This window comes from Alosa pseudoharengus, unplaced genomic scaffold (assembly GCF_046254945.1).
Source record: "Alosa pseudoharengus isolate Yale_2024_CS ecotype anadromous, Long Island Sound unplaced genomic scaffold, YU_APseudo_1.1 YU_APseudo_1.1_scf_9, whole genome shotgun sequence".
Lineage (NCBI taxonomy): Eukaryota > Metazoa > Chordata > Actinopteri > Clupeiformes > Clupeidae > Alosa > Alosa pseudoharengus.
Genome location: NW_027468881.1, coordinates 27,904,597 through 27,917,096, shown reverse-complemented (window position 1 = coordinate 27,917,096; position 12,500 = coordinate 27,904,597). Strand labels below are relative to the sequence as shown.

Below are 12,500 nucleotides of genomic sequence, written 5' to 3'. Positions count from 1 at the left end.
GCACAGTGATCGCTGTCCAAAAGAATGTCTTCTCTCATCCCATTCTCCCTAAACTCACTGTCATACCTCACATGGACTCAAGAAGGGACAACTCCTCTACAGTGTATTTGTATGGAAAACTTTATTTGATAATAAAAATAGCATTCACAGACTTCTTTTTAATAGCTACATATACATTGTGATCCATCTGAAGGAACAAAAACAAAAAAAAAGCTTTACTGGGTAAGTCCACATCTACTTGTACTTTAGACTAATGGTATGTATAGCCTCATGATTTTACATAAAGCTATGAACAATGTAGTATTTATATATGCATAGTGTTTTATAAAAAAACAAAAAAGATTGGCCCATATACACGGTACTGCTTTTTTTTCTTGACACAGAAAGAGCGTGAAGTCTGGATAACATCGCAAGAGGGATGATTCAGAAAGAACACAGACTGCATAACAAGTGCTTTTATGATACAAAGGCAGGCTAACCATCGAGAGATATCCAAACCCACACACACACACAGTAGCTTCTTCATTGACTAATACAGTCTCTTTTTTGCCCCGTTTCCAAACACCGTTGCACATCTGATTCAGAGTTACAGTAGCCTACATATCACATTCCCCCTCTCCCTCCCACTCCCATCCCAATTTTTCAGAGATATAAACACAAATCACATCCCTCATGGCAAGAGGTTTTTTCTCATAAACTTCTCTTCTGTACATGAAAAAAAGGCAACAGTTTGTCGTCCACAGGTTTTTCTATAGTTTACATACAGTAGTAAAATTCTGTACAGGTGATGGTCCGCAAATCGGTAGTTACAGTACCATGGTGACGACAGTGACGGTAGAGCACGCTCAGTGTTGGTCAGGTTTTGTCTGATGGTACTGGTTACATGGCGTTGTCATGTGTTCACACAGAAAGAAATCAAATGTACACTGTACACACATGCTTACACGCAAACACACCCACAACAAACACACTGATACAGATATCCTATGCACACGAACACACACACACACACACACACACACACACACACACACACACAACACACGCAAACTCTACACAGCATCTCGTCAGTCACGCCCCAGTGTTCTGACATAGCTCGGCTCAGATTGATTCTGTTCCACATTGCTTCGGCAGTTCCTGACAGGTCTTTGATCAAACTGTTAGCACAAAGGACCATCATTGGGAAAAGGGGAGAGAAAGAAAGGGTGCAGCGGTGATACAGCCTGTGAATCAACAGAAGACTAGAGTAGCAAACACACACACACACACACACACACACACACACACACACACACACACACACACACACACACACACACACACACACACACTCATACTGACACAGCAACATGAGCTGCGAGCCTGTTTAAGTCGTCCAGTCTGACCGTATAGCCAGCAAACCTGAAGAGGTGTGTGTTGTGCTAATTTCTGTGGCGCGAGGTGATAATGTCTCTGCAGCGACCACCAAGCAGGTGATGCTGCTGTGGCTTTGAGCATAGGCATTGGCTTAGACCTCATAAGGGATATGAACTAAACATGAACTCACAGACAGGTGCAATTACTGAAAGAAGAGCTGTGTATCACCTTGGCCTACAACCACTGAATACTCAAATAAAGTTCCTTATTCTGTGCCATCAACAAAATCATTAGACCAGTACAGCAGACTGCCAAGCTCTCTTAGGAATATGTTGTATTTCTTCAGTCTCTTAGGAGTTTATAGTATATACTTCATTCCTGGGTCACAAGCCTTCTGCTTAACAAAGAATCAAATAAAAATAAAAAAAGATAAAAACTGTTCAACTATCTTCTCCCTGTCTGTCTTGTGGATGGAAGTGATCTGCATCTGTGGTGGATTTAAGGTTGTTGAATGTTATTGCGTGATTTGGGGATTGTGGACTTGATGATCAGTAAGTGACTATAAATGTCAGTTCAGCCAAAATTAACACTCTACTTGCTTTCACCAATCAGATCTCTACCACAGGACATAGAGTAGGCCCATGATCTTATGCTAAATACAGGCCTAAACACTTGCTGGAGAGGTATCCGATAACATATAACATACGTTCAGTACTGAAGAACTGGACCAGTTTTAAGCCTAGAGTGTGACGATTCTGGGTATATTTAGCATACTGTGTTAGCAGGACACCATGTTCATTCTTTGTATTAGCAATATTAGCATGTTAACAATCAGCAAAAGCAGAAATGTATTGGAAGATGGTAAAGTAAATTGGAAATCCAGTAAGTTTGTGTTGATTTCGGCTGAATATAGTTTTTTTAGAAAATCAAATCTGAGGGAGAGAGACTTTTATTAGAGTTGGTGTGCCTACGTCCTGTCTTGCCCTCAGCCTACTTGCTTTTGTGTCAATTTGTTTCAGGAAAATAAAACATTTTCACAAAGGATTTTTTATTTTGTTTCTTTAAATATATTACTTCATTCGACAACAGTAGCATTGTAGTTAGCATTCACTTTAACTTTTTTACTTTTTCGTTTTTCTTTTTTTTTTTCTACAGTGTTTTTTTTTTGCCTTCAGTTGCAGCGATCACACCCATCGGCAGCTGAATGGCATGGGGAGTAAGGCCCTGATCTGACCAACACCAGAGGGGACAAGGCCCTGGACATGCCGCGTGTGTGCCAGACCCAGTGCCAGAGTCGTCTGCCGTCCAGTCTAGGCATTCATTCATTCATTCATCAAATGTACTCAAGTGTCTCAAGGCTTGTGCTATTTTCTGCCTAGGGAGGCAGTGGAGGTGGGGGGTGGGGTTGAGACACACAGGAGTCCGATAAAAACCACTCTCAAATCGCAGCAGCACCAGATTCCACGCTTTTGGCTGGTGCATGTGTGACTCATCAGTAAGTCTAACATCAGAATAAAAGATTAAGTATACCGATATCTTCCAAACAAAGAGGCCTGATTTCTAAAACTCATTCTCTGATCACACATACAAATCATCACACATACCTACATAACTTACTTTCTCCTGTATTGGTCCACAGCATTCTCTCTCTTTCTTTCTTTCTTTCTCTCTCTATCTCTTACTCTTTGATCAGCACAACAAACAAACACAAAAGCAATGAAACTAAAAGATTGTACTTCTGAAATTCAGCAGGGACACAGGAGTTCCAAATCAATGAATCACCAAAATCAACCAAAATCAGGCAAAACATCCAAGCAATCACCAGTCATTTCAACATCGAAAACCTATCAATCAACATTATTCAATCAACCAACCAAATGGTCAACCATACAAATGTATCAAACTGCTATCATATGTAAACCGACCAGTAACGTCCATCAGTCAAGTGGTTTCGTGGGTCTGTTTCACAGCTCAGTAGTCCTCAGTAGTCCAGCAGGTGGCGTTAGAGAGCGAGTGCAGTTCAGTGCAGTAGCCCCTGGCGGCGGGAGTCAGATGCTAAGGTCGGTGTGGTTCTCTTTGTACAGCCGTCTCTTGGGCTCAGGGACGTGGGGCTGGCCGGCAGGGCCCCGGGTGCCGGGGTAGCCATTCGAGCCGCAGGACTTGAGCGTGTTGGTGCTGTAGTAGTCCTTGAGGCGAGCGGCCGGGGGGTCGTCGCGGTAGCTGCTGCAGCTGCTGTCCGAGGTGGACTCGCAGCGGTAGCGTCTCTCGGGCGTGCCCAGGCCCCAGGGGTCGTCGCGCTCGGCGCCGCCCGAGTCTCGCAGCACGTTCCCGTTCTTCAGGCCCCGCTCGGGGGTGCGTCCACGGCCCGCCATGCTCGCCATGCTCGCCGCCGCCGTCATGGCCTGGCCGTTGTTGGCCCGCTCCGGGGTGGAGAGAGCGTCCCGGGAGAGCAGCGAGCTGCGGCCGGGCGTGTGGGGCTCGCGTCCTGGCGGCCGGTAGAACACTGGCCGCTCGGGGGTGTGGGCCAGGCGCAGGAGCTGGGCGTGGCTGGACTGGCGGGAGGAGGTGGCGGACGCGCGCTCGGGCGTGCGGTCGCGGTACTCCGCCCGCCGGTCCATGGACTTGGCACGGCGCCGGTCCGGCGAGGAGTTGCGGTGGCGCGTGGGCGAGCGGTCCAGGGAGCCGCGGCGAGCCTGCGCCCCGCCATGGGCTTTCCTCTCGGGGGAGCGCCCGCCACGCCGGCCCAGGGTCCCGCTACCGTCCCGCTCGGACGACTTGCGTCCGAAGCCGCCCTCCTTGCGCAGTGTCTTGAAGAGCTTGGCGATGCCGCTCTCCGACTCGGACTTCTTCACCTTGCGGCGGTTGCTCTTCTTGGGGTCGTCCGTGGGCGGTGGCGACGGTGGCTGCTGGTTGTTCCAGGTGATGTGGTGCTGAGGGTGGTGCTGGGAAGATAGAAGATGCTGCTGCTGCTGCTGCTGCTGCTGATACTGCTGCTGCTGGCTCGATGGGGCCCGTGCGTAGTCCCTCCTGTCCTCCCTCTCTCTCTCGCTCTCTCTCTCTCTCCACTGCTCCATGTGTCGTGGTGGGGTGTGGTAGTCGGGTGAGTAGCTGGACTCGGATGGAATGTGGAATCGGCTGTTTGGCGGCAGAGTTCTCACTTCCGAAAGATTTTTCCCGGGTGAGGGAGGGTACCCGTCATTGGGCCCGTCTGCAAGGGAAGCAGTAAAAAAGTCAATCACTTGACTTTAGACAGAAGTGGGAAACACTCTTAGCTTAAAAAAAGGTTATCCACCACCTCTCTTACAGGAGAACCTTTTTACAAGTGCTGGGTAGACCATTTTCATCAAAAGATGGAGTCTCATAAATCCTTATTGTAACATTTTACAAAAAAGGTTCGACCTGTGACACAAAATCTAGTTCTCCTGAAAATGCTAGACGGTTCTACCCAGCACTGTCTTTCTTTCTAAGAGTGAACAGCTACATGCCAAAAGAGGGCTGTGAAAACAAGCTCTTTAGGCCAGCTTGGTGTTAGTACTTTGGTACATGAGGAAGCTGATGTGCTTGTATTATAAGCAGAGTTATTTGCAGGGTAATGATCCAATGATTATGAGGAAGGAAGCTTTAAGAAAATGTGCCAATGCCATACTCATACCCATGACATCATGCATAGCCACACATGAGTGCATACATGTCTTTAAAACATACATATTACATACTATTACCCATTACAACCCAAAACATATATCTATTTCATAATGGTATGTCTATCATTAAAAGAATGTAGTCTACTTGAGACCAGTGTCCACATTTAATTCAAAACATCAAACAAAATTTGGTGTAAGTGTACAATATTTGTTTAACAGTACATCTTTTAGGTACTCAGTACAACTGTGTCTATTACTGTCATGTTAGTTTAGGTTAACTAAGATAGCATGAAGTCGGAAGAGATTTTCTTGCGGAAGATAAGAGCCTGGCACCAAATAAACAATATATAATATTTAAGAAACAACAACCACAAACAGCACATGAACACTTACACTGAGATGTCAAATGTCACAATGAGCATAAAAGAACGACCACAACAATGACGGCAACAACAATGACGACAACAACGAAAACATTGACACAGCCACAGCTACAGCAGTGGAGTTCTGGCATTTCTATGGCAACCCTGTAAACCAGGGGTGGCCTGTCGGAGGACTAATGCCAGCAGCAGTGTTGACATGAATCCATTCCAGCGGGTGGGTGGTTGGGGTGGTGGGGGGTTGGGGGTGGGGTTCAAAGGTCAGGATGCAGTGCATTCTGGGGTTAACAGCTCTCGGTCACATGGCACACCAAGGCATAGCCACATACACCAACGCGGCACAGTGACGACTTGTTAAGCAGGCACGAACCCTCGGACACTCAGCTGAACCCGGCCTTTAGCACAAGAGACCACAGAGGTCTCGGACACAGGAAAAGGCCGGAGCACAAATGCCATGTTCAGCTGGCGTTCAGGGGCTCGCGCGTGTTTAACACAGGCTGGATGCAGCTGCGACTGCCACACAATGCAACCAATGGATTCATATGGGTGTGATGGAGGCAAAAGCACTGGTGAGAGGGGTGGGGATGGGAGTGGAATAGCAAACAGGTTCTCCTTGGGGATGGCTCAGGGGTCAGAGGTCGGGTGGGAGGTGGAGGTGGGGGTGGGGGTTTTGGGGGGTGCTAGGGTCAGAGGGGGAGGAGGGAAGGGGAGGGTCACGGTGGAAGACTGCGGGCTACAAACCGTGGTCTGATTTTGGCCCATCAGGTAGAAGCAGGGCTCGCCCAACTTATCATTCCTCATACACGAAGCGAGATGTGGAGGCATCATCGCTGCACACACGAGGAAAAAAAAGCCCAGCAAGAGAGAGAGAGAAGGAACGGGAAAACAGATGGAGTGGAAAGAGGAGAAACGAGAGAAAAGGGTGAGAGAAGGGAATATAGAAATGGAGAGAGAGAAGTAACAGTGAAGAAAGAGAAACAGTGAGAGAACATGAGAGAGTGAGAAAGAGAGAGTGAGAGAGAAAGAGATAGAGATTGAGATAACACAGAGAGAAAAGTTTAGATCCTCAACATAGATAGAACAGAGAGAAAAATGTTCTGTTTTAAAAAATCCACCATCAGATTACTCTTGAAAGTGAAGTGAGAGTGTTCCTAAAATAGAAAGGTAAAATTGAACAAAAGCAACCAAACGACAACTGTCTCAAAATATTAGGAGAAAAGACATAAACAAGTCGGTCTTTCTTCTGAGCTTCCATTGACAGCAGGTCAGTTAATCTCCAGGTTAATGCCTTCCAGAGGACAAGAGGATGACAGAACGAGGCGTCATCAAGAAGATCATCACAGTAATTATCATCCATAACAGGCCGCTCAGAAAAAGCTAGAACAAAATAGCAATCGAGAAGTTGTAGAGGACAGGAAGAAGAGAGAGGACCAGAGATAGAGAGAGAGGGAGAGAGAGAAAGAATGACTGGATAGAAACAGTACAGTATGACATAGAAACGGATCAGTCACGGTCAGAGAGGACGAGAGGAAGAAAGAGGAAGAGAGAAGAAGAGAGAAAGAGAAAGAGTAGAAAAGGAAAATACAAAAGACAGAGGTGATGGCTGATTGGGACCCACCATATTCGGGCACGGAGCCATCGCCCCTCTTCAGGACGAGGCGTGCGCGACGCCCTCCGTTCTTGATGAGCTCGATGGCGCGCGAATGCTTCATATTCTTGGTGCTCTCACCGTTGATCTCCAGAATCTCATCTCCCACCTGAGTGACACACACACACACACACACACTCCCACTGTCAGTCTCTCACACACAGCCCCCTCATCAAACATGCTAACATCAACACCAACATACCACCCAGCATAAAGGCTTTCTGATTACCTAGCATTACCCTTAAAAAAACACTTCAATTTTTTGGGAAATTAACTTATTTGCCAAATTGCCATCTACTGGAACACCAGTTAGCCTATGGCTAGCCTATAGCTAAAAGGGAGCTATGTAGTGCAACCCACTTCCAGTGAATTATGCTAAGCTAGGCTAACGGTGTCAGACTGGGTTATTGCACGCACAGAGAGGAGAGAGGTATGTATCCTCCTATCTAACTCTGGGGTAGAGGGCAAATAGCCTAATTGCCTAATATGTTGGCATGTTCCTTTAATAAACTTGCCCCCCCCCCCACCCCCCCCCCCCGCCACCTCCAGCGAGCAGGCGGACGAGCAGGCGGACAGACACACCGAGGGACAGAGAGTCATTAGAGTTTAATGGGGAGATGCTCGGCACGTCTCATTATTACCCAGTTCAATTCCCAGCTAATTGGCTTATTACGGAGGGCTTATGAAAACTGAAGAGACGGAGGAGGTGAGAGTGCAGAGATTAAGATGGAGAGGTGCAGGAGCAACGGCTCACCACGTTCAGCCTGCCGCTCACTCACTCATAATCGCTGGGAGTGTCAGGTGAAATGATTCCTTTGCAGGGAAAATTAGATGGTGGTGGTAAGGATAGTGTTTAGATAGAAGAGCTACTGTAACAGTGTTTGGAAAGATTTGGATTTCAGGTTTCAGACACCATTTCAAAAGTATGCAGTTATTTCTGTTTAGTGAGATGGCGTGTTTTTAGTTCTTAAACTGTTTCTTTTGTACTGTAGTTTAGCCTTTTGTAGCCTACTATATATAGTTCAGTGCAATGGTATACAAATATTAAGTATGGGGGTGGCATTTCTATGGGTGTATCTTGGCCCAAAATAACGAAAAATAAAACAGTCCACTGTGTCTCTCTCTCTGTGCTGGCTGTGTGTTGGTGGCCTGGTATGGCTGGTGGTCAGTGCTCTTACCCTCATCTTGCCGTTTCGTACGGCCGATCCATCCTCGGCCAGCCTCAGCACGTACAGGTCCATGTTGTACTCACGGCCCCCTCTCAGACTGAAGCCAAAACCTTTACTGTCTCTTTCAAGGTCCACCGAGTAGTACTCCGCATCCTGGGGGAAAACATCAGACAAACATTAAACACGTCCGTCCAGCAAGACAGGCAAAGACACAGGCAAACCTCAGGCCTCTAAGAGCCAATAATAACATTGGTTAAGTGTGCCGTTGCCAAACAGAGTTTGAAATAAACAATCACAGCAAAATAAAGCAAAAACAAAACCATGTGGAAACCCTCATGGTAAACAGATGTTGACACGGCCAAAACTAAACTGATGAAATATAGATGAGTCCAGTTCAATAAAGATATGTGTGAGCTACCTCGTTACCTTTGGATATTTACTTTGGAATGATACAGTATGTCATTTAGGTTAAGCACCACAGACAAAGACAGGGAATGCATATCCTTTCAAACAAATAGATCTTGAGACGGATAAGTGTCTGGACAGCCATGGTAGATAAGAGACTGTGTAAATAGCTGAATGCATTAACCTTAAATCTCCATGCTTTATTGGTCAGAGGAGGGAGGGTGGCTGTAGGAGGTTGTGATCTCATTAAGTGCTGTCCCACTAAAAACTTGCCCAGAATCGATTCCCAGTGCCGCTTTCCCTCAAGTCATGAATATTTAACTTGATCTTCCACGAGAGGGTGGACTACAGAAAACTGCACAAGGGCAAAACAAGGGCACCAGACACCTATGGCCAGATTTAAACTTTAACACACTCACCTGAACTCACTTAAACTCACTGGCCTAACAAAATAAAGAATCCGTAATCCAACAGTAACTGTGCCAGTGACTTAAAATGGGCATTATGAGTTCAGCATCTCAGCATCCATACCCTCACCCAAGCAGCAACAGATCCGCATTACGCATTAAGCTCAACAGTGAACCCTGATTCATACTCTATCCCTGTCGAGAAGAAATATTGCTATCAACAACAGAGAATGGAAACAAAACATTCTGCTCTCCCCAAGCTGCCTCCCATTTTGCACTGTTTGCTTTACGTTAAAAAATCATTACAGTCAGAGACCTTTGCCACACTCTGATAAAGAGTCAGGACAGACAATCAGCCATCCTTGTGCACAATCAATACTAGAGACACAGAGGACTTCAGTGCAAGCAACAGCCCTGTGTTCCTAGGGCTGGGAAAACAAATAGACTAGATAGAGTGAGGTGCACAGTGCTGGGGGAATAAAGGGCTGAGGGCTGCTCACCTGGTTGGACTGTGTTTGCCCTGTCTGGGGAGCCTGTTTGGATTTTGCGTTGTTCCTGTAAACAGAGAGCAGTCCAATGATCGGCCAAGCATTAAGGAGACAAAGCTTTTCTACTCACATTACCATACAGAGGAGACGGAGAGACAGAGAGGGAGAGAGAGGGAGAGAGAGAGAGAGATGGAGAATGAGAGAAGAGAGAGATGGAGAATGAGAGAAGAGAGAGGGAGAATGAGAGAGAATGTGTGTGTGTGTGTGTGTGTGTGTGTGTGTGTGTGTGCAGTGTTTTCCATACATTGACTTATTTGTGGCGGCCCACCACAATATCAACATTGACCACCACACAATAATGTTCCAGGTTGTACTAAATTGTGCTTAAATCTGGTTAGCATCATAACCACGCTGCGCTAATTTGTTAAAAACTGTTGCATTCAAGTTAATTCTGCAAACCTACCACCACAAATAAAATTTAATTTTGTGGGAGACACTGGTGTGTATACTATACCAGTGTTTCTTAACTGGTCTGGCATTGGACTCAATTTCCCATGTTCATTAAGTCCCGACCCATATTTAAGCATTCAAGCTAACTGATACAGTGAGGTATGTGGTAAGATGTGCAAAGTGCCTGTACTTGTTTGGAACATACAGTATTTACCACTAAAATGATGTCTAACATGACCTGTCACATAAACATTGTCTATGTCCATTGGCAGCAACAGGCATACTGTACAAATAAAGTCTATCAAAATAAAGGTCCAACATAGATTTGATAGGGTAGCATTTTAAATGGGCGATTCTTTTCTTTAACCACAAGCTCCGCGACCAACCAGTTAAGAAAAAACATCTACGTGTGTGTATGTGTATGTGTGTGACTCACCTAGGTTCGTTCTGCGGTGTGTGTGTGGTGGTGATGGTGGCAATCTTTTCAGCGTTGGTTAGGAGAGAGGCATTGGAGGATTCTACAGAGGAGAGGAGAGAGAGATCGTGGTGTTAGGCATTTCCATCCTGATACTCTTGACCTCCTCCAGTCCCACCAGTGCTTGGTGTCACTTTTTTTTGGTCCGGTGAACTTTGGATGACTTTTTCAGGGAGCTTGCAGCATGGTAAAAGTGCTAAAAAAAGATGGCTGTTTTTCGCACAACAGGACTGATTGCTCAGAATGAATTTCTGCACAGATTTCTAGAGATTCTATGGCTGAGTGAGCTTCAGTAGAGCGAATGGTCTTGCACTGGACCAGGCTATAGACAGCTATCCATTATTTGTGTACCATATTGGATATAAGATAAGATGTTTGATAGCGCCTTGCTATTACTCCGGTTACTTATGAGGAGACATCTGCGTGTGCTTGTGCTCCTCATTAGCACGGTAATTTAGCCACGGAGGAAACAAAAAGATTGATGCAAGATGCCTGCTGCTTGTTTGCTATTTTTGAGAGGCACGGTGGACAGGAAACAGGAAATGTGACATTCTTATAATGATGTCCAACTCAGCGTCCCTCAGCAGAAGAAAAGCAGTCATACCAGACAACAGAGAGCTGTGGGAGCAACAGAACTCCCCTGTCTGAGGAGGACCTCCAGCTGATAGAGAGATGAGAGGAGAGGGATGAGAGAGAGAGGGATGAGAGAGAGAGAGAGAGAAGAAAGAGAGAAGATGCAGTGGATGTACAGTACAGAGCTGGGAGCGGAAATAGCCGCTCTGCTGGAGGCTGGCGCCAGCCTGAGCTCAGCTTCATCTTCCCCTCTAGTCCAGCCCTCCAGCCTGGGGTCAGAGCCCACATCCCACTAACTCACTATCCCACTCCCAGTACATCCAGTGCTCTCTCTCTCTCTCTTTCTCTCTATCTCTCTCTCTCTCTCTCTCTCTCTCTCACTCACACACACACACACACACACACACACACACACACACACACACACACACACACACACACACACACACACACACACACACACACACACACACTGCCTCAGACTGCAAATACAACTCCATTTCTGTTCCTCTAGAATTCCAGTGTGTTGGAGGGCCTGAGTGGAGCTTGTGTGCAACGCTGTGACCTCCTGTGTGTGAGTGTGTACAGTATGTCTCTTTGTGTGCGTGTGTGTGCGAGTGCATTCACGTGTGCGCTTTGCTCAGTGAGTATATGTATTCCCCTGGGTGGGGAGGTTAAAAATAGCTGCATGGACTGTAATCTTTAAAACACACTGTCATTCCATGTTTAGCAGGCCATTTAACCAAAGCACTTACAGGCCTCTTCCCCCGATCTCTCTTCTTAATTAAACAATCTCCCTCTCCCTCTCCTTCATCTCTTCCCCTCCTGCATCCTCTCATCTTCTCTCCCTTCTCTCCTTCTCTGCTACCTTCTTCTCTCTCTCTCTCTCTCTCTCTCCAACACTTGCTTCAGTAACTGTCCCTGGGGAGGGTTTTAGAGAAACGCGGAGAGAAGTCACGGGGACGACTGCCATTGGTGCATTTTAAGCTGCGCCCATCCAATCAGGAGCCTTACTGTGTTCTTGAAGCTGATAAAAACATGTCCTTGGTGCTGATGTGTTTGTGTGTGTGTGTGTGTGTGTGTGTGTGTGTGTGTGTGTGTGTGTGTGTGTGTGTGTGTGTGTGTGTGTGTGTGTGTGTGTGTGTGTGTATATGTGTGTGTGTGTGTATGAGGCATACCCCTACACGTGTGTGTATGTGAGGGGTGCACGTGTGTGTGTGTGTGTTTTGCATCATGAAATAAATATCCAGCTGAGTGCATTAAAACCTCCTGCTCTTGGAGCGTGAGATCGGTATCAGACAGGAGTGTGTGTGACAACCCCACTCATCAGAGGCAGCAGCCCGCTGCTCCCACACAACTCCCCTGGGTCCACACGCCCCTCTCTCTCACAGCCTCAGAACTCCATAACATAATAAGCATGTTTTTACCTGTTAAAACCCAGATTGAAGATTCATATTGAAGCCTATTAGCTTTACGTTAGTATTGCGATGTATGTGACAAATAAT

General features: G+C 46.5%; 1 protein-coding gene across 4 annotated transcripts in view; it reads right to left on the bottom strand.

Moving 5' to 3' along the window:
• Nucleotides 1-120: 120 nt before the first annotated feature.
• Nucleotides 121-12,500, bottom strand: part of LOC143114300 (membrane-associated guanylate kinase, WW and PDZ domain-containing protein 1-like) — a 117,294-nt gene continuing 104,914 nt past the window's right edge. For all 4 annotated transcript variants that reach the window (XM_076275827.1, XM_076275830.1, XM_076275828.1 and 1 more), the window contains 5 exons: nt 10,384-10,465; nt 9,510-9,564; nt 8,207-8,350; nt 6,999-7,137; nt 121-4,564 (listed from right to left, as the gene is read on the bottom strand). In XM_076275827.1, coding sequence (XP_076131942.1) covers nt 3,405-4,564; nt 6,999-7,137; nt 8,207-8,350; nt 9,510-9,564; nt 10,384-10,465 — 1,580 coding nt within the window. In that variant the 3' untranslated portion in view covers nt 121-3,404. The remainder of the gene's footprint in view (nt 4,565-6,998; nt 7,138-8,206; nt 8,351-9,509; nt 9,565-10,383; nt 10,466-12,500) is intronic.